General features: G+C 53.8%; 1 protein-coding gene across 1 annotated transcript in view; it reads right to left on the bottom strand.

Annotated features, from left to right (window-relative positions):
• Nucleotides 1-21,833, bottom strand: part of PLXND1 (plexin D1) — a gene marked incomplete at its 5' end in the record, with an annotated part of 62,990 nt that overhangs the window by 15,865 nt on the left and 25,292 nt on the right. Inside the window, 18 exons of the mRNA XM_006868685.1 lie at nucleotides 1,070-1,184; nucleotides 1,847-1,996; nucleotides 2,085-2,348; nucleotides 2,545-2,635; nucleotides 2,726-2,893; nucleotides 3,758-3,897; nucleotides 3,986-4,085; nucleotides 4,801-4,952; nucleotides 6,102-6,256; nucleotides 7,474-7,567; nucleotides 7,726-7,815; nucleotides 10,717-10,821; nucleotides 17,066-17,168; nucleotides 18,038-18,146; nucleotides 18,290-18,467; nucleotides 19,927-20,056; nucleotides 20,144-20,244; nucleotides 20,488-20,619. Of these exons, the coding sequence (XP_006868747.1) occupies nucleotides 1,070-1,184; nucleotides 1,847-1,996; nucleotides 2,085-2,348; nucleotides 2,545-2,635; nucleotides 2,726-2,893; nucleotides 3,758-3,897; nucleotides 3,986-4,085; nucleotides 4,801-4,952; nucleotides 6,102-6,256; nucleotides 7,474-7,567; nucleotides 7,726-7,815; nucleotides 10,717-10,821; nucleotides 17,066-17,168; nucleotides 18,038-18,146; nucleotides 18,290-18,467; nucleotides 19,927-20,056; nucleotides 20,144-20,244; nucleotides 20,488-20,619 (2,377 nt within the window). The remainder of the gene's footprint in view (nucleotides 1-1,069; nucleotides 1,185-1,846; nucleotides 1,997-2,084; nucleotides 2,349-2,544; nucleotides 2,636-2,725; nucleotides 2,894-3,757; nucleotides 3,898-3,985; nucleotides 4,086-4,800; nucleotides 4,953-6,101; nucleotides 6,257-7,473; nucleotides 7,568-7,725; nucleotides 7,816-10,716; nucleotides 10,822-17,065; nucleotides 17,169-18,037; nucleotides 18,147-18,289; nucleotides 18,468-19,926; nucleotides 20,057-20,143; nucleotides 20,245-20,487; nucleotides 20,620-21,833) is intronic.

The raw sequence follows: 21,833 nt of genomic DNA on the forward strand, positions 1-21,833 counted from the left end.
TCTTCTCTCTTCCTCCCAGTGTTTGTAACTTCCATTTGCCCTTTCCTAGCCCTTCCTGCCTTCAGAGCTGTTTTCCTGAGCACGTGCTGCCCTTTTGAGCTCATATGACTGGTTGTTCTAATAAGTGCTGCACCTCCCCGGTGGTGGTTTCTACCAGATAGACTTGTATTTGACTGAAGGTTGATCCATGGATGTGAGTTCAGTTCTAGACCTGAAGGGTGACTAAGGATCATAGTCTTGGGGGTCACCAGTCTCCATTAGACCAATAGGTCTGGTCTTTTATATGATTTGAGTTTTGTTCCACACACATTTTTCTGCAGTTATTTTAGCTTTAAAAATGTAAGCATTTCTTTGGTTTTCTAAAGCCAGGTCTTTGCACATTTCATTATTAATCTTAAGCCCCCTTTTATCTGTGCTTTATTCCATCGTACATATATATACCACCTTTTATTTATCCATGGACGCATGGTTATTTTCCCACCTTCTGCCCCCTATGAATCATACATCTAAGAGTCTTTCTGTGGGCATATGTTTCTGTGTCTCTTGGGTCTAGACCTAGAAGTGGAATTGCTGGGTCTGATGGCTAGGTGCCAGACTGTTTCCCACAGAAGCTGTGCCATTTTACACTGAATACATCGTTCTTTTACAGCCACTCCTGGTGTGGTGCTGTAGGATCAGCACTGGACTGGACTGCGAACCACAAGGTCAGCAGTTCAAATCCATTAGCCCCTCCTTGGAAACACTATACATGGTTGTAAGGGACTCAACAGCACTTAATATTTGAATACAAGGGCTGTCTATCAGACCTGTAGGTTGAACTTTCCTAAGCCACCCTTTTTAGGGGCCTTCATGTTCCCTCCTGACTTGAGAACAAGGTTCTAAATTCCTCTGCCAGTGGTATTCAAGGTCCATCACCCATATGTCCTCTCACTTACTGACGCTGGCCCCAGAGGACACACTTCTCCCCTGCCCTGGAGAGGTGGTACCTTCTCTAGTCTGACTAGCTGGGCGTCAGAGGCTGGGAAGGAGGGGCAGGTTCTGTCCTCCACAGTGCTACAGTGCTCCTTACCAACCACAGAGAGTAGCAACAGGACGCTGCAGATGACAATAGACACAATGATGGCCGTCTCACTGCCCCCCAGCTGCAGTGTGGCGATGGTCTGGTTGAAGTTCCCCACCTGGATCTGCAAAGCAGGGTAAAAGAGTCTCACTAGGGGTCTGGCACCGGGCAAGTCATCTAACTTCTCTGAATCTCAGATGCCACATCTATAGCCCATTCGCAGGGTTCAGATCCCCCGTGCAGAGGCAAGACTCAACGTGGGGCTATGATTATTATTACAGCTTAGGGGAGCAGTAAAGGGGTGAGAGGCAGGACAGTTCAGGGGGCTCAGGCCCAGTCCCAGGTATCTGTAGAATTGTCCTGGGTCTGAAGGAGCAGGTAGTCTGAGAACCAGAGGGCAGAACCAGCAATGGAGGGGGCAAAGGGCATTTCCCTCAGTCAGAGCTGTCCTGGGTAGCACATACATACCGCTTGCGAAGAAGCAAGTTCCCCACCAGAGAAGGTATGCAAGCAGGTTCAGTATAGAAAAAATTCCAGTCTCTGGGACCCCGCCCCATCCCCACCATGACTTTAGATGCTGACCATCAGCCACATGTGACTAAAACAACTTCTTAAGGTTTCTGAAAGTCCAGTCCCATTAGGCCTAAGTGGGCCTAATCACTGGTCTTGAGCAAGACTTTTAAGTTCCTGGGCCTCCGAGTATTATATGGAGACGTAAGGCTCTGCTTTGCTTTCTTTGCCTATACTACTGAGCAGGAAAACAGTCCCTGCGCCCCATTCACTCACCGTGATGGGCAGCTGGCCCTCAGTGGCACCCAGGGACTCATTGACCGAGCAATGGATCACTCTGTCAGAGACGATCTGGATGTCACAGGCCACCTGGCCGATCTTTACCCGGTACTCATGGCTCTCCAGCCCCAAGCCGTCCTGCTCCTTCTGTTGACAGAGTTGGGAGGTTGCTGGGGGCATATTCTCAGGTCCACGGGCTGAGCCTCACCCCACCCACTGGTACCACCACACTCACATGGATGACCAGGGTTAGAGGCTCCCCAGGGTGGTGTTTGATCCATTTCTCCCTCTTGGCTGTGGAGAACTGCGGGTCAGGGAGGTAGTCCAGGCGGAACCTGCTGCCGCGTTGTACCTCCTCAGGGTCCAGGAGTTCCTCGGCCAGGGCCGCCTCGTCCGCGTACACTCGTCCGTTGATGAAGAAGTCCACTGGTGCCGACGTGTTACTCAGGGCCCCCGGAGAGGGGCAGGTGATGAGGGTGGAGTTGAGAACCTTGCAGAGCTGGAGGGGAGGGGCACAGGTCAAGGTGGGAGTAAGGCAGGAAGATGGTCAGGGAGAGATGGGAAAAGATTGAGGTTTAAAGAGACAGAGACAGAGGGAGGCAGGGACACGGAGAAATGGAGAGATAAGACACAGGAAGGAAGAGACACTGGCAGCGAGGGCCGCTCAAGGCTGTGCACAAGCCCAGGCCTCTCACCGTAGGCTCACGGCCAATGTGATGTACCGTCATGGACACGTTCTGAACCATGTGGAACCGCTCGCCGGCCACTGTGATGGTCCTTCCGCCGCTGTGGGGTGGAGAGGGGCAGACTGTCAGCCAAGCTGCAGCCCAGGGGCAGAGAATAAAGAGCCAGGCACAGGTAAGCCAGGGATCTCACCTGACCAGGCTGCGGCGAGGGCTGATCGCGGTGATGACCGGGTTCCGCATGTACCGGAAGGTGAGGTTGCCACGTGTGCAGCCCTGGCGCTCAAAGCGTACGCACACGGGTACGGGCACTGGCAGGGCCCCACCAGGCGCAGTGCAGGAAATGTTGGTGGCCGTACGCCTAGTGGGGCGGGGCATTAGCAGGCCCGTCTCCCTCCTGCTCACCAAGCGGGGCCCACCCCAGTGCCACCCCTCACCCAGCGTCCAGCCCCACTGTGTTCTCAGACTCTCTGTCCCCTCAACAGTAACCCTTTACCTCCAGGCCTGCTTTTGTTCCCTCTGCCACACTGTTCTCTCCATCCTGAACATCTTCTGAACCCTGCCCCTACATCTCAAGTCTTCTCCTCACAGGGCTTCCTCACAACCCTGCACGGGCACAGAGAACTCTCTCCCCAGAGACCACCGGGTGGGTCTTTCCTTGTTCAGACGGCTGTGACTTTGTTGGACTCAACCTGGTGTCCCCAGCAATACCCGTCAATGGAGTCAAGTGCACAGTAGGTGCCAAGTATAAGACATTTATGTATTCTACCAAGAGACTGATCACACCCCTGGGTCAGCAAGAGCATCTGAGAATTACTGTCACTTAGTGTGTAATGCTGTAAGATCAGCACTGGACAGCTAACCACGAGGTTGGCAGTTTAAATCCACTTGTCCCTCCTTAGTGTGTAATGCTGTAAGATCAGCACTGGACAGCTAACCACGAGGTTGGCAGTTTAAATCCACTTGTCCCTCCTAGGAAACCCTATACAGGGTCGCTATGAGTCGGAACCAACGCAACAGCACTTAACAACTGTACACAGGTGTACATAGCACTTCCCACAACTCACAGGCAATGTTATGATCAAATACCCAAACTGAGGATCGAGGTTCTGAGAAGGGAAAGGGTTTGGCCAAGGGGACACCTGTGCCAATGATGACCTAGTGATGCTGGCTGTAAGGACACCACATCCCACTCCGTGGAGTTCTCTGGCCTGCGGAGACTTACTGGAGGTCTGTGCAGGGCTCTGTGTCATTGAGCAGGACCTGGAGCTCAGAGCCCACATCCAGGTGGCTCCCACGGATGGTGATCCTGGTGCCCCCTGCCTTGGGGCCCACGGCAGGCTCCACGGAGTGGACCAGAGGTAGCTGTGGGGCAGGCAGGCAGGCGGTCAGGCTTAACCAGTTGCCAAGCTCGACCTGGCCAGGCATGTAATGCAGACGCGGCTGCCCTTACCACGTATGAGAAGCGTTCCCGTGAGCGGCCCTCTTTGGAGGCATTCACCGTCACCACATCTGAGAAGGGCCCTTGGGCTGGTCCTGTGGCACACACAATCCTGAGGGAGGCAGCCTGGGTCAGGGAGCAGCCCCCAGCCCTGAATTCCAGTCCCAGCCTATGGCCAGCGTGCGCCTCATTCGTGCACGTGCCCTACCATACCTCCCACCTAGGCAGGGCAGGCACTCAGCTAAGACACACCAGCGACAGTAACCAATTGTCAAAATGGAAACAAATCCATATCTGTGGGTTAACAGTCATCCCACACACACATACCACAAGCTCTTCCTGGGACCACCCCCCCACCATGCCTTTCCCACAGTTTTGTAACAAGGTGATTGGGGGAGGTGGCCTCTTGGGGCACTTTAAAATCCACTCTTGCCCTCCTCACAGCATTGTCTAAGGGTCCTGTGGGCCTGGCCCAGTGGCTGCAGATCCCCGTCTTCACACCATACCAGCAGCATCCACAATTTCTATCCACAGCTTTTTCATCAAAGCAAAGCTTATGTGAGAGAAAGACCGATATAGGGAAAGTTGGGAGGGCTTCCTGGAGAAGTGGATGCTGGAGCTGAATCTTGAAGGATGTGGAGACTCCAAGCAAAAAGGGGTATGATGGGAGTGGAGAGGGACTGAGCAAAGTCTGGGAGCCCTGGCAGTGTGAGCAACTTGTGGGGAGCAGCCAGGTAATAAAGAGGGTGGTGTGGAAAGAGGGGGCAGGGACAGGACAGAGCTGAGGTATGCCTCCCGTAGAGTCTGGTGCACTACCTAATACTCACTCCTCTGACACCGTGTATCTGTCAGCCAGCGGCTCACAAGCCACACCGCCAATCCACACACCATGGGCCACGTCCCTGAGCCGCCGGCCCAGGTTTCTGCCTCGGATGGTCAGCAGCGTTCCACCATCCAGCGGGCCACTCTGGGGCTCAATCTACCAGCAACCAGAAAGGGAACAGATGGGTTGAGGTTGGGCCCACTGTGGCTCGCAGTGGGGGAGGCTGGGAGAGTCACAGCCACCTCCCAGCTTGATGGAGGTGTAAGTGAAGATGTGTGTGTGTTACTACATCCACATGGGTCTGAGCATGTGAGGGACACAGGGCATATGACAGAGTCAACACTGACTCCTTGGTCATCCTTTGACACCAGTGGTCATGTGTGACCTTGTGATTCTGAACACAGCCAGAACTGACAGAGCTGTGAGGCACCTGATCCCAGCTAAACCAATCAGAATCCTTCCTTGAGATTTTTGCTTTAATGAAAACTAAGGCTTGGTAGTTACTGATTGCCTCCATTGTCACCTGACCTCACTATAAAAGCCAGTGACACTAGGCTTCCTCTCTACCCACATTCTCCACCTCCTGTCCCATTTGTCTGCATAACACTTAAATCCATGTTCAAATCCCTTGTCAGTCCATCAATTACAACTCACAGTGACCCTACAGGGACAAAGTAGAACTGCCCCAGGGGGTTTCCAAGGCTGTAATACTTATGGACGCAGACTGTCTTCTCTCTCCCACGGAGAAGCTGCTGGTTCGAACTGCCAATGTTTTGTTTCGCAGATGAGTGCTTAACCACTGTGCCACCATGGTTGTTGTTTGGTATTATGGAATAAGTGTTCTATAACACTTGTTGTTGTTTGGTGTCATCGAGTCGGTTCTGACTCCTAGTGACCCTGCATAGGGTTTCCAAGCCTGTAAATCTTTGTGGAAGCAGAAAGCCTCATCTGTCTCCTGATGACTGGTGGAGGTATCAAACCGCCGACCTTGTGGTTCACAGTCCAGTGCTTATCCTACAGCGCCCCTATGCCCTTCTCCACAGCACTTACTACTGTCCATATAATAATTCCTTTCCTTTCCTCCTGCATTGTCTGCCTCCCCCACCAACTCTTACTTCTGTTCAAGCGCTATCTCCACACCCACCATGGGATCCAGCACCCAGCAGGTGCTCAATAGGGCCAACGCCTAGGTGTGTACGTGAACATGTCTGCAAGCCAGGAGGATGCAGGTGTCCATGGGGCTTAAAGGCGTGTGCCCGCATGTGCAGGGGTGTGGGCGCAGGGGAAGCCAAGGGGCATGCTTACCGTGTAGATCTCGGGGGCGGGGCAGGAGTCTTCCAGGGGCTGTAGGGGTCCCCGCAGGCGGCAGCCATCACTCCACATACACAGGTGGCCCAGGTCAGCCCGGCCCAGGCACTGGGAGCAGTCAGGGCTCCCCATGGCACAGTTATAGATCTCAACTGTGGGAGACACGGGGGGGGGAGGGGGGCGGTCAGCTTCATTCTCAGGATGTCCCAACTCACTGGCCCCTCCAACCCCCAGTCCCCACAAGGACTGTCTCACACAGAGGCAGACCCTAATTCTGAGGCTCAGGGGACCCCCCCCTCCATTCCATCCTGGAGGTCAGTGGTCTTAGCACCTTTTCCAAACTCCCTGGGCCCCAGGCTAAGCAGAGTGTAGGCCCAGCCTCATGCAATGCCATCACCCTTGCTGAGATTTGGTCAGGTGGGAGCTATCTCCAGTTTATAGGTAGGTGGCAGGCTCAGAAAAGAGGAGTGCCTTGCCAAGTGGCAGAGCTGGGATTCACACCCAGGTCTAACTAGGTGTGGGGCCAGGTGGGTCCATCTGCCTCCAACAAGCTCAGGGGAGCTGGGGAAGGACACTGTAATGTAGGTTCTCTGTGGGGGCCAGTCTGGGCTTTTCTCTGTGGTCTCTTGGCTCCTTGAGGCCTTTATGGTAAGGAAACAGCCAAGTGGGTATGGGGGGCACCTCTGAGTCTAAGAGGTCCCCATGTTCACTGTTTTGTTGTTGTCAGGTACCATCAAGTTGGGTCTGACCCATTTCAACCCTGTATACGGTTTCCAAGGCTGTAAATCTTTACAGGAACAGAAAGCCTCATCTTTATCCCACAGAGGGGGCTGGTGGGTTTGAAGTGCTGACCTTGTGGTTAGCATTCCAGTGCTCATCCTATAGTGCCACCAGCATTCCCCCATGCTTACTATAGTTGTCTAAAGCAGGCACGAACAGACAGGCCCCTGGAGAATTGATTGAATCTGTAAAATGGCAGTAATGAGGAAGACCACTGCTACTGGTTATTACTGTGACCCACACTGACCCCCTGGCTTTGTGTGCATTGTCTATAAAATCCTCACAAAGCCTACATGTCAGAGAAGGACAATGTGACTCAGAGTGGGTAAGCAAGTTATCCAAAGTTGCACAGCCATCAGCATGGAAACATCTCAGGACATGGGTTTTGTCTCTCTTCTTCCTAGCTCTTTCTCTACATGCTGAACAAGAGACCAGGTATGGGACGGCAGGGTGGGGTATGAGGGTCAGTGTGTTCTAGAGAAACGGGGGTGGGCTATCTGCCTGTGTGCGAGTCCCACCCATGGTGGCATGGTCCCCCAGGACTGGGGCTGGTGGTGAGGAGCTGTGTGGGGTGTTTGGGGTCTCCCACCTGTCATGGGGTCCAGGCTGTCCAGGAATCGGGCTGGCCTTCCCTTTAGCTGAAGGCTGAGTGGAAACACTTGGCTCTTCTGGGTCGTGTGCAGCTGCAAAAGGGTGGAAAAGTTCACGAGGGGTATGGGTGATACCTGTCTCTCTTGGTGAAGGGGGTGTCATGGAGAAAGGTGAGGATAGGGCTATTGGAGGGGTGAAGTGGGGAAAAGGGGTACAGCATCTGGACAAGTCCTCCAATGGAGCCACTCACCACCACTTGGTTGCAGCATACAGTTGATTCATTCACCCATGTGGCCTCAAAGATCTCCTCCGGCCCAAAGCTGCACTCTAGGGCTGTGCCCTGTGGGAAATGGAGGTGCTGAGGAGGGCAAGGCCAGTGCCCAGTTCTATTAGGCTGCTACCCCACAAGGTGGACTTGGTCCTATCTCCAGGCCTTTGCTGGACTGTGCTCTCTCCAACCATGTTCTTCCTGATCTCCATTCCCAGTGACTAAGGTGAATGAACCCCCAGAATGTTGGCCTCATATTCTCCATACCAGTAAAAGCCTGCCCAATATCCCTTGGCAACTGAATCAGAGGTCTTGGACTCAGTTCATAAAGTAGCAGCTCCCTAGCAAGACTGGCATTCAGTGTTCACCTCAGTGAGACTCCACCTACTTTCTGAACCTTAGGACCGCCCACCCCTGTGTGTCCCAGTCAAATCAGATCACTTTTGAACACCAGACTCTTCAGCCTCCTGGTCTCTGCCAAAAGTTCCTTCCTCCACCCCTTTCATCACCCAGGTAAATTCAAGTAGTCCTCAAGACCCAGCTCCAATACCCTATGTTCCAAAGCCTTCCCAACTCCTTCCTTTTAATTAGGGCCCCCTCATCTGAGCTCTGATAGTGTAGTGGTTAGAATCGGGCTGCGAACTGCAAGGTAAGCAGTTCGAAACTACTAGCTGCTCCGCGGGAGAAAGATGAGGCTTTCTGCTCCCATAAAAATTTACAGCCTTGGAAACCCTGATCAGGGTCGCTATGGGTCGGAACCGACTCAACGACACTTAACAACAACAACAACATCTGACTTACTTATTCATTCATTCAGCAAGAGCTATCTTGGCCATGAGCCGGCCACTCCCCATTAAGTTAGTGCTTATTTAAGCATTAACTTTGTCCCCACCCCCTACCCACTGAAGGTGAGCTGGGGCTGTGCCTCTACCCCTCTGACACCCCTAAGACAACAACAGGTAGTTGGCAAAGTTCAGGTTCTACCTCACACACCCCTGGTTCCAATCCCATCTCTGCTACTTTCTAGCTGTGTGACCTTGCACCATTTGTTCTTCTTTTCTGAGCCTTTGTTTTCTTACCTTATACAAAGGCGGGCTTCTAAAAGTTCATGGAGAAATTTTATTTTCCAAGAACTTTTCGAAGCTCCCTCATAGAGTGGGAATACGTATCCTCCCTACCCTGCAGGATTGCTGGGAAAATTGGAGATCATGTATTTTTTAGTGGTTTACACAGTTACTCACCGCTGTGGAATTCATTCCAACTCATAGTAACCCTATGTGACAAAGCAGAACTGCCCCCCCTCCCAGGGGATGCGAAGAATATAATCTTTACTGAAGCAAACTGCCACATCTTTCTCCCTCAGAGCTGCTGGTGGGTATGAACCTCCGACCTTTCAGTTGGCAACCAAGCATTTAAACCACTGTGTTGCCAGGACTTCCGGGTCGTACACAGTAGGTACTTAGTTAGTGCTGGGTGTTACCAGTATGCAGGAGGTACTCAATAAATGTTTGCCTGAATAAACAGGGTCCAGTTCGCCTGTCTCATCTTGCCCTTAGTCCAGCCCCGGTTTCCTAGAAACAACATGGATAAATATCTGCTGATGAGCAAACTCGGGCTTTGTGCTGCTGAGGCCAAGCCCCCCAGTCAGCCATGTGGCAGGATTTCCTGTTTGTCTCTTGTCACTAGCAGATGTGACACTCTGAAAAGAAGGAAGATGGCTCTCCCACCCTTAGCCACATCACTCCACTTCACCTTACCCTCTACTGGTCCCGAATCCAAAGCTAACACAGGAAACTAGCTGCTGACAGGCCTGAACAGTCACTTTGGTCCCTGCCATGCTGAACCGGGAGGTAAGTCCACCTGGGCCAACCAGGACAGTAATCCCAGTTTGAACTGGAGCCCCCAGGGCGTAGGCTCAGAGAGTTCTGCCCACTCCAGTCCCACTCCCTGATAGAAGGAGAAGCAGAGGAAGGCACTGAGGTAGAGGAGGGGCAGGGACTGGCCCCTGCAGATACACAGCTAGAAGGGGTTAGCCAGACGCAGATCTGGGCTCTCACCTTCACTCCAAGGTTCCTGGAGCCCAAGGAAACAGAGCTACCCTTCCCACTTGCCCAGGCCCCTCAGACCCCACCCTGACCTTTAATGGGCAAAGTGTTGAGGCCTGAGGGCAGGGTCCTCCTTCCCTGCCCAGATACCTCCAGCCCAGCCCCGAGGCTCCTGACATATCCCAGATGCCCCGCACGTGGCCCCCACGTGTCTCAGCTCCTTGTAGAAGCAAAGTGACAGATGGTTAGTCCCCAGGAGCTGGGGAGGGGGTGGCTGGCATGCTTCCAGGACTCGTCAACACTTCCCACCCAGGATGCTCCTCCAAGAGGAGCCCAGAAAGGGGCTGTGTCCCCTCCCCCAGCCCCGCTGGATGGGGACTAGTTTCAGGGAAGAGCACTTGATTGGGATTCTAGGCCAAGAGTTGGCATCCAGCCCTGTGCTGTGTGACTAGAACCATCACCTTCTGTGTGGGCCTCATTTTCCCCATTTGGGCAATGAAAACCAGGTTGGCAGAGGTTCTTTCTATAGGGAGGGAGCCAGCTCAGGGTGGACACCACTGGGACAATGCTCAGAACAGCTTCTCATAGGATTTGGCACTAGAGTAGGGAGCCCCTGCTCTGTCAGGAGGGACTACTTAAGAGGTGAGAATATCTCAGGGTCCAGATTAAAGCATTATACTATTCAAACTGACACAGCTGATACAGCAGATGCTGGCCTGGTGCTTAGCCCCACAAACTTTTCCGAGGCCAGCCCTGCCTTTCCTTAGTAAAACTTCCTCATCTAGAACCTGATGGACAGCCAACAGCCCAGGCTGACGCTACAGGCAGACACGGTGGCGGGACATGGAGCGCTTTCCTCATTGTGGGCCTCCACAGTCCACACCCTGCCCTCCTCTGCCCACCCCAGCCTAGCCTGACCCGGACTTACTTGGAAGAAAGAGGCATTGGCCAGAGGCACCAGGAAGTTCTGGGAGCCGCCAGTGGGCACAGGTGCCAAGGGTGAGGGCAGGATCTGGGGGCAGTCCTGAGGGCTCTGCAGGCAAAGTGAGAGGAAGGTGAGGCAGGCATTTCAAAAGTCAGTCAGGATGATTCTCGGTGCCCAGCACCCACACTGGAAGGAGACCTACCCAGCCTGTGCCATTAGAAATCATGGAACAGATTCCAAACAGCAGCCACCACTAAGGGTACCCTGTGCACCCACTATCTGCCCCTCACAGAGACTCCCTGAGCAGGAGATTTTTCTGACCTCATTTTCCAAATGAGGGGAGCAAGGCCCAGAAAGCCCAGTGGTGGGACCGGGATGCCTCCATCGCTGTTCTGAAAGGTGACAAGGAGACCGCAGTCTGCAGGCCAATCTCCCCAACTCTGGGCCTCGTCAGCCCCACTGTGTAAGGGAGCTGTACCCACTCCCTGAGACGCTGGTTTCCAGGCTGACAAATGACAAATGGTTCAGACAAAAGAAACCCCGGGTCTATGGCGCTAAGGCCTTGAGAGTTGGGGATGCCAGGAGGGCATGACAGGAGTCCTGGGTCCACCCGACGTCTCGGTGCCATAGCCTCTGAGTCTCCTAGATGTCTAGGGGAAGGGTCTGGGCTCTAGATGGCACATACCCCTCAGGGTCCCCATGTTGGAGGTGGGTCACTGAGGCCCAGGGGAGGGGCTCTACTGTAAAAAAGACAGAAACTTGGGTGTCTACCCAAGTTCACAGCCCGTGAGACACAGCTGTCCACCTCCACAGCCAGTGGACGCCAAGCTTGGGGCTCTGGGGAACCACCTGTGCCCCACCCCACCTCCAGCTTCCATGGCCTGCTTGGAGAACTGCTGTTTCCAGGGAGCTGGGGAAACGGAGGTCCAGGGACAGGGATGTGTCCACCACGCCCACCTTGGAGGCCTCTCTGAGGTAGGAGGTCGGAAGCTCCACTTGTCAGGGTCCTTCAGACCTGGTGGGTGTGAACCTGGACTTCCGGCTGAGTCACTTCCTGCTTCTAATACTCCAAGTCTGACAAGCTGGGGTCCCAAGCCGGTGGGATTGGGGATCTATCTAGGTGCAGCCACACCCATGACAAGGGTTGGTGAACCTCCACAGCCTGGGGGCCTTTTGCTCCACCCACCTCCTGCCCAAGTCCAGTTGTGGAAGGTTTTGGAATAGAAACAGAACTGGAAACTCCTAGTGAGCTGCGAGTGTCCCCCCAAGCTCACCCAGCTGGGGCCAAAGGCCTCTGGGGATAAACCTTGGAGCCCTTCCTGGAGTCTTCTCTTCTTACTCATGATGATCAGACAGGAGTGCTTTATTAAGGGCAGGGCTACCCCTCAGGGACCCCAGCGTGAAACCAGACCTCAAAGGGGTGCCAATGCCAGTCATAAATAACAACAGTGGTGGCAGCAGGCCATCAAGTCTTCCCTATGTGGCTGGCATGGTTCTGAGCCCTTGGTACTGTGTTAGCTCACTAAATCCTCTTCCTGACAGCCTTACAAAGGAGATGCTATTGTTTCATCCATCTTCCAGAAGAAGAAACTGGAATACAGATTGCCCAGGGTGGAATGGGCAGCAGAAGAGGACCACAGTTCTCTAGCCCCTTCGTTGACCATGAGACCTCAGAGTGGTAAGTTTCTGGGGTAGCAGGACCTAGTCACAGGCACCCTGGCTGAAGAAGAAACATGGGCAGGCCCGGGTGAAGCCTCCTGAGCTGGCCTGTCGTGGGCTGGGGGGGCACAGCTTTGTCCGGCTCGTTGCGTGAGCAGGAAACCAGTGTTGTTCATCTCTGAGTCTCAATATTCTTACCTGCAGGATAGGGCATTTTCAGGCAAAGCTGCTCGGGAGAACTTTCCCAGGTCCCCTGTGGCCCCAGGCTGCCCTCCTGCACCCTCTGGTATATAAAACCTGTGGAATTTCAGGGAATGGCGCCCACATGTTTCTGATCAGGTTTCACAGCTGCTGCCAGGGTTGCTCTGCAGCTGGCTGGGGCCCCAGCGTCTCGTCCTCCCAGATCTTCCCCAACCCGTGGTGGCCAAGAGGAGGACAGGAGGGGCTCCCATAAGCTATCCCGAGACCCTAAGAGGTCCCCAGAGTTTGGAATGATGCAGGACCATTCCTAAGGACCCCTTCCCTTTTTAAATACTTTTCATTCATGGCCACAGAGATGCTTTTACCCATTCTACAGATTAGAACTGAGGCTGACTAAGCTACACATCCCACTGGGTCAGTGCCATAGGGCCAGGTGGTATGTTGTGACCAGCCTTCAGCCCCCATAGTCTGCCTCCAAAGTCTGACTTAGCCTTTGGAGAACTGTCCCCATGGGCCTGGGGTTTGAAAAGACTGACCCTTACCCCTAGTCCCAGGGACAGATGGGTGTCGAGGCCTGCCCTGGCCTCAGTGATGGAGTCAGGGAAGAGATGTGTGACCCAAACTGAGCAGAAGAGACTCAACATGGGACGTGTGGAAACTAACAAGAAATAACAGGGCCTCTTGTTTCTGAAGCCGTCAAGAGTCAGAAGCCAGCCTAGAGCTGCCGAGGCCCTCCTGCCCTCCAGAGCCCTGATCCAGCTGTGCCTGAAAGTGATGCTACCTTCAGAGTAGTCACTCATACAAGTCAATCAAGTCTGTGGGGTTGAAGCTAGTGGGAGCCAGGATTTCCTGGTTGCAACCAGAGAAGCTGGTCTCCCTCTACCATCCCCATTCAAGCTGTCAACAGCTCAGAAAGAGGCCGAGTGGTTTTCCCTCTGCCCAAGCCTGGCCTACAGGCGTAGGCACTCCTAGCTGTGCTTGGGCAGGGCTGAGACCTCGGGAGACCAGAGTAAGGGAGACACTGCCAAGGGTCACAGCAAACCTAAGATGTGGCCCCAGTCACCGGTTCACAAAGAGCTCTGTTCAGTACCTGTTGGATCCCTCACAGTCCAGATAGGAAATCAAGGCTGAAACAATCCTCACAACTCCCCCAGAGGGCACAACTGGCATCACTACCTAGCAAGGCATTAACTGGCCAGACCCCTCACCATCTTTCTGCATCCCTACAATGCCCCTGAAACTGCCCCCAAACTCCTGCCAAGCCTCCCCCCTCCACTGGTGGTTCCACCCCAGCCTCCCCATCCCCGGGCACCTGAATTCACGTGGAGGACAAGGCCACCATCCTCCTGGCTTTCCTTCCCTCCCCTCAAAGCTGGGGTCTCCTCCGGCACCCTTCACTTAGGTGGGGCTGGAGCCCTGCTCAGATCCAGTCCTTTTTCCGGACCCACCAGGAAGAAGGAGAATTAACGGGGACTCAGCCTTTTCACATTCCTTCCTGGGACCCAGCACCTCCTCCAGGCACCCGAGGAAGCCTGCTGCCTGCCACCCCTCCGGCTCCACCAGGGAGGCATGGCGCCTGGACGGCTAACTGGCACTTAATTAAATGCCAAATTAAGCACCAGGTTCAGAGCCTCTTGCAGGCCTGGGGAGGGGCTGCATCTTTTCTGGGAAGATTACAGTAATCATCAAAGACAGGTCTCCTCTCTGAGCCCCACCCCCAAAGCCTGGCCAGAGCTGGGGGCAGGTCGGACAGGGATGGGGGGTTACATGAAGCTTAAAGGAGAGGCTAGACGAGGCTGGTGGGGGAGATAGCTCCAAAGCTTCCTACATGTCTGTCAGGACCTGGTATGGAGGACCCCTTCGACTAAGAGACCCCCTGGTCAACCCAAGTAGAGTGATCTCCAGTTCCTAAAATCACAGTGATGTGCCGGGTATTAATTCCATATCCCCACCACAGCATTTTCAGATAGATCACATTTTCCAGATGGTGAAAGAAGGGCACAGAGAAGTTTATATAGCTTGTCCAGGGTCACACAGCCACAACAAAAACCTAAGGATCCTGGGGGTAGGGAAAGGAATATGTATAACCAGCTTCCTTCCTAGGGTCGAACACAGACTCAGGCATATAACAGGTGCTCAATACAAGCAGAGTCTCCCTACCCCATCACCCCTGAGTTGGAGCACCAGGAGGCAGGCTGTCATACCCATGCTCCATGCTGATAGAGTCCCTACTGTGTACACAGCCCTGGGCTGGGGCAGGAGGAGTTGAGCCCAGACTATGGAAATCTGGGGCCTCAAAGCCTGCACTGGGCCTGTCTCATGGCGCCTGAAATCCTTCTAGCCTTTGAGTGAAGCATCGCTCCTGCAGAACCACTTATGTTGCTGAGACCAGAGAACTGGAGGTTTGTGGGCAGGCTGTTTATTAGCGCCTACTGTAGCAGGCAGTAGTTTAGGGGCTGGGCTGCTCCGAGGAAAAAAATGACACTGTTTACTCCCGTAAAGACTAGAAGTCAGTGGCTAGAAGTCAGCTCAGTGACAGTGGATTTTTGCTTTGGGGTGGTGGACAGGACTTTGAGGATTCCCAGGAGGTTTTATCTGCTCTCTGCCAAGGGGATCCCGGTATTCTGGGATCTGGGCTGCTTTCCTGAGGTGCCCAGGAAGCCAGGGCAGCTGAGTTATGTCAGCTACCTCAGTTGTGCTGTCTGGGAAAAGTATGGAAGCATCCCTTTCCTGGAGATATGAGGTACAGACGGGCTCAGTTCCTCCGTCCAGCCCCTTGTAGCCCTGCTAAAAGATGCAGAGCCCAGCAGCCAGGTCTGGGGTATACACACTGTGATGGCAGGACCTGGACCCCCAGCCCACACCTACACCAGCTCAAGTTCCTTCTGGTCACCCTGGGTACCAAGCTGGGGTGACCTTCAACGCTCCTTGGGTAAAGCTGAGAGGCTACATGGCAAGTGAAACCAGTGAGGTATGTAGGTTTCCATAGTCCTCCTGTCCTCTCCCCTCAAGAGTTAAATTGATTAAATCCAGCCATCCTGGAACACAGGGTGGGCTTGGCCCTCTGCCAACACACACCAGCCTACAGTGCCGGAGTTACCCAACAACAGGAAGAACTAGGAGCATGTGGGACCTGCAACCAGCAGCCCTCCCCTGGTAGCAAACCTGGACCCTGCTGACCATAGGGAAACTGAGACAGGGCTTTTCAGCCGCCCAGTTGCTGATTTGTGGAAGAGGAGACATCCTGGGCCCCAGAGCCTGAGGGGATTGGGTTCAAGGCCAAAGTCGGGGGCTTCCAGACTGAGTGTGTTTAGACAAGTCACCCCACTAGATCTTAGGGACAAATGTCCTGACCACCCCTTCTCCCTAAGGGAAAACAAACCTACTGCCGCAGAGCTGATTCTGACTAACAGCGACCCCTTCTGTTACAAAACAGAATTGCTCCACAGGGCTTTCTCAGCTGTAATATTGATGAAAGCACGTCACCAGATCCACAAAGCCACTGCATGGATTTGATCCACCAGTTTTTATTTTACTAGTGAAAAAAACCACTTATGCCAACCTGACCCCTTGTTGTTATTGTTAAGGACTGTCGAGTCCTTTTCAACTCAGTGACCCTGTATAGGGTTTCCGAGGAACCGCTAGTGGGTTTGAACTACTAACCTTGTGGTTCACAGTTCAGTACTGATCTTACAGAGTTGTAAAATACTTAAGTACAATTTGAAAGTCTTAGCACAGGTGTGTGGAAATAGATAGTCTACGCCCCCTGCAGATGGGAGGAGGAAGTGGTCCCTCTAGTTGTCTAGAGGGTCACTGGGTTGATATAAAATTAGATCCCTATTGTGACCCCCACCCACTCGCCTGTTAGTGGTCATACTGTGGTTTTGTGAGTTGCTGTGATTCTGGAAGTTATGTCATGGGTATTTTAAATACCAGCAGGGTCACCCATGGCAGACAGGTTTCAGATGAGCTTCCAGATGAAGACAGACTAGGAAGAAGGAGTGACAAACTACTTCCTAATATGTAGTCACTGAAAACCTTATGGATAGCAGTGGAACACTGTCACATGGCATCAGAATACTGAATACTGAAACAGGAAATGATTGTGACGTTGACACGGGAATGGGCAGTGTTTTGTTCTGTTGTGCATAGAGTCACTTATGAGTTGGTACCAACTCAATGGCACCTAACAACAATTGTGACCCCAAAATGCCCTAAAAGCTGGTCTTCAGGGACAGTCAGGAATGTTCACAATGACCTGGCTGTGAAGCTGTCCAGCCCAGGAGACATAAAATGCAACACAGAAGGGGGACATGGTCGGTGTTCCACTACAGTAAGTCCGACATGCCGTGTGGTATGTGCTGAAAGTTGCATGAAACACAACATCAAGGAAGAATACTTACTGCCCTAGAAATGTACTCAGCATAGCAAATGAAATAAGCACACAGGCACTGAAATAGTGGAGGTGCAAGGCGCCCGATGCCTGGCTTACCGTGAGATTGGGGGAGGCCTCGCACTGAGACTGGTTGGAGGCGCAGGTGTGCTGCTGGGCGCACCAGAAACAGGGCCACTGTGTTGACAGGCAGCTGATGCAGCTGAAAGACAAGGGGCTCCTCAGACATTGGGTTCCCAGCCCTCACCCCTGAGATCGGGGCCCCACACACGGACCCAGGGGAGGAAAAGGTTTCATCATCAGAGCTGTCTAGCAGGAGTTGGGACCTTGTCAGGTAGTGAGCTCAGTGTCGCAAGAAGTATGCAAGGAGCTGCAGCCTCTAGACTCCTGAAAAGTGAGGGACTGAGTGCTGGAAGCCAGGAGGCAGGCTTGCAGAATGTGCCCTTTGGTTGTTTAAATTATAATATTATTTCTGATTGTTTTTGTGTACATTCCCCTCCTCCACCCCCCTGAGAAAAGAAAAACAGAGAGAAAGGAAGCAAATCCTGCTGAATGCTGATGCACGGAGGAGACTGTAATCACTGCAATGGAACGATGGTGTAAAGCTGACGTTCTCCCATAGAAACTATCACTCAGTTCACAATTAAAAAAAAAGTATGCAAAGAGGAAATAGACAGATGGGGCCTTAGGAGTCCCTGGGTGGCAGAAAGGGTTAAGCACTTGACTAAAGGTTGCAGGTTTGAACCCACCCAGCGGTGTCTCAAAGACAGGCAATCCGTTGCCAAAAGGTCAGAGCTTTGAAAACCCTTCTGCTCTGCGCACATGGGGTCTCCGAGTCAGATCAACTGCATAGGACCTAACGACAACAATGAAGCTACTGCTCACTGTCCCTACAGACTGGGGACTCCCAAAGGCCAGACACTGGGTTGTAATGGATCACTGCATAAATAAATAGTAACAAACACATGAGCCGGTAATGAAGGACCGAGGGCCCTGTCTGGCATAGGAACTCCAAGGTTTCCTTCTAAGGGCCTTCCTGGCCTACCCCCACCCCCACCCCGAGCCACTCACGCTGTGTGGGGGTACACTTGTCCAATGCGGCTGCAGTCATAAATGGTGAAATTGGCCCTGACGATGTTCCGTCCATTGACCCTCACAGACATCTCGACGTTTACGTGGTCTGGAATGGAAAGGGGAGAGCCATGGGAGGCAGGTGTCGCCACGGATATCAGCAGCTGGACTATCAGGAACCCTGAGGTGCTACCATCAATGCCATGTGGGGGCAGGGCACCCCAGAGTCCTCCAAGTTGTAAGTGTGCTCACCTTGGTTTGGTGGAAAGGGTGGGAAGCGGTCCCTAGGGAGGAGGTTGCAGTAGGCAATTTGGTGGCTGAAGGCAGGGCCCGGCACCCGGGCTATGGTGCGGACTTCGTTCCCATAGTCGCAGGCCATTTCCATTCCACTTAGGTCTGGCAGACTGCCCGAGAGTTGCAGGATCATGCCCTGGGGGCAGGGAGCCCTCAGCAGGAGGACAGGCCACTGCCCCCACAGAGCCCCTTTCCTCTTCGGGCTGAGCATCAACCCAGGTCCAGCCCTCCCTGAGTGCTCCCTGAGTGCTCCCTGGGGTGGCCACGAGTCTAGGTCAGAGGGCTGCATCCTACATATGACCCTCTGGGCCTCAGTCTCCCCATCTGCAAAATGAAACTCGTTCCCTTACAATGGCCAAGAAGGCTGTAAATGATCTGGGCCCCGTGACTCTGAGTCTGTCCTCTAACCTTTCTCACCAAGCATACTGATCCCTACCCCAGGGCCTTAGCACAGGCAGTTCTCACTGCTCAGAACTCTTCCTCAGAAACTCAGCTGGGCACTCATGTCTTTGTTCAGTCATCACCTTCGCAGTGAGCCCCCTACCTCCCACACCACTCACACTCCTCCCTGTTCTGCTTTCTTTTCCCCATGGTACATCTCCCCAACAAACACATCAGCTCCTTGAGGGATAGGTTCTTTGTCTTGTTCACTGATGTATCCCTGGAGTCTAGAGCTGTGCTTGGTACAAAGGAGGTATTCAGTAATATTTGATGAGCAAATGAATGAGGGAATGGACAAGTCTATGTCCCGTTGGTTTAATATAAGGCCCATGAAGGACTTTGTGGCACGTACTAACGGGAGGGGGTGGGCACAGCAGAGGCCCATCTCCACCTGAGCGAAGTCAGAACCATCACCCTCCCGGCTTCCCAGCTGACAGAAAAGCCCCGACCCTGACCTGCTGCCTGATACAGGGAGGGAGGGGTTAGGACAGTTCTAGCCTTCACCCCCAAGCTGAAGACTCCTGTTTCTGTGAAACAGAAATAGCAGCCTGGCATTTGCTAGTCCTGCATGGCCTTTACCCTTCTGCTGGGCCAGAAAAGAGGCAAGAAGGGGGTCTCACTTTCCACTCATCCTCCGGCTTACCCTACCCATCTGGGACTCTGCAGTCTGTCTACTTGAGTTCAAATCCTGTATCTGCTACTCCCTAGAGGTGTGACCTTGTGCAAGGTCACTTCTCCGTGCCTGTTTTCTATCTGGAAAAGAGAGATGCTAACAAGCACCTTGGTAGCGTAGTGGTTACTAATCGGGCTGCGAACCTTAAGGTCAGCGGTTCAAAACTACCAGCTGTTCCGCAGGAGAAAGATGAGGTTTTCTACTCCCATAAAGATTTACACCCTCGGAAACCCTGTACATGGTCTCTATGGGTCGGAACTGACTCGACGGCACTTAACAACAACGACAACAAGCACCGACTTCATAGGGTTCTTGTGAGACCTAACAGAGCTGAATGCCATGCACACAGCTCTTGATCCTTATTGTTATTTGTACCCAGATCTCTGGGGGCTCCGTAGGCAATGTGCCCACATTTCTGGACCTGCCATCCGATCTTCACAGTGGGGAGTGCAGGAGCTGGGTGAAGGGAACCCATACTCACTGGGTACTCCCGGAGCACGTCAATCTCAGCTGGCAGGACGGTCATGGCAGGGCAGCGGCTGGTGCCCTCGCTGGCACTGGTCCAGAAATGCTGTTGGCTGGAGTTGGCGCAGTCCTGCTGCAAAGTGCACCTGGGGCAGCCTCGAGGGTCAGGACCAGGGCATCCCCTTCCCACTCACAGACCGCTGGCCCCTCCACCCACCCTCTGGGCAGCTCACCGAGTCTCTAGGGCACACCAGCCACAGTAGGCATCCGCTGCACCCACACAGTCTTCACAGGTGGAATGCACGTAGCATGCAGCGACTTTCACCCGGGCCATCTAGAAGCGGAGCCAGGGTCAGCTCAGTGGGGCATCTGGCCCTCCCTTGACCTGGGAACACTGAGGCTGGGCACTTCAATGGGTGAGGGCAGGGGAGGTTTCCCTGAAGAGGTGGCAGCTGAGCTGGGAGGTGAGAGGTGAGTGAGGATTAGAAGGCAAAGTGGGCATGGGAAGAAGGGTGCTCCTGGCATGGGGGCAGCGTGTGCAAAGGCAAGGCAGGCAAGGGCTGAACCTGTGGCTCACCTGGTGTGACGTCATCAGGTAGAGGTAGCCAGGGTCTACGGGGTCAAACTGCATGATGTGGTGCACAGGCTCCCCGTAGGCCACGGTCACCACCCGCCGGCTCACAACCTGCATGCTCTCGTTCAGATTGATCTGTGGGGTGGGGACAGCAGTCAGGGGGCCAGGACGCCACAGGCTGCTGAGAGCTGGGGAAGGGCCGGTCCCATGCATGGCTTCTCAGCCTGCCTAGTTCTCTCAGGTCCTCCAGGACTCAGGGGAGATGTATCAGGGACAGCGGGTCAGTCTCTCCAGGCTGCTGTCTCAGCTCTGTGCTTCTCCCAGAACAGCCCACCATGTGAGTAGGGACAGGCCTCACACTTTACAAAGCACCCGCTAGGAGGCTGCTAGGCAACATGGCTAACAGCCGGGACACGTGTGCCACATTGTACAAGTCACTTCTCCTCTAGGAATCTATTTCCTGAATTAATGCAGAGATGTGATGAGGAGTAAATGACAAGAGACAAGCAAAGCACTGATGGTACCAGCTGCTTTCCCGAGCCCACACTTGTCATTCCTCCCATTGCACAGATGAGACAACTGCAGCCAGAAAGGCCAAGGGACTCGGCAAGGGTCACACAGTGGAAAAGGATTTGAGCCCAGGTCTGTCTAACCCAAGTCCCAGGCTGAGTGTGGAGGGGATGGGGCAGGGGTAGGGATGGGGTTGGCCAAGATCCAGGAAGGAAGAAGACAAAGGCCAGCTATATGTCCTCTTGGGACTGGCAATGCCGGTCGCAGCCCCATCATACTGGAGTCCCAAACATGCCTGCTGACCAATGCTCGGCTAGGCCCTGCTGGGAATCTCAAATGGAGCCTGGTTTGGGGGACTCCCCAGGCAGCTACCAGTCACCCTCCCCGGGGCTTCTTGCCACACAGTCCTGCCCACAGAGCTTTAAACCATTAGGGGCTCCCTTCCAAGTATGGAATAAACTTGTTCTGGTGGGGAGGCCCCATCGACCCAGCTCCAATTCACCCTCTGGCCTCATCTCCCCGGACACAAACTCAAGTCACATGTTACCACCTCAGCCTTTGGGGCACTGGCCCCTTGTTTAGCACTCTGCCCCACCCCCTCTGCTAATGTGCAGACAGTCCTGCTTCCTAACACTAACCTCCAGGAAAGGTCTCCGTGAGCGCCAGGTGGCTCTGACACAGTTCCCCTCGGGCCTGCCCTGGGCCATGCGGCTAGACTCAGTGTCCCTCCCTGTGCCTGGGCACTCAGCAGACACCCCATCCATTCCCACCCTCAGGGCCTGGGCTGGATGCTGTGACAAGCGCTGTGCAGGTGAGGTTTGGTGTCGGCTCAGGGGGCA

Source organism: Chrysochloris asiatica, unplaced genomic scaffold (genome assembly GCF_000296735.1).
Source record: "Chrysochloris asiatica unplaced genomic scaffold, ChrAsi1.0 scaffold00121, whole genome shotgun sequence".
NCBI lineage: Eukaryota > Metazoa > Chordata > Mammalia > Afrosoricida > Chrysochloridae > Chrysochloris > Chrysochloris asiatica.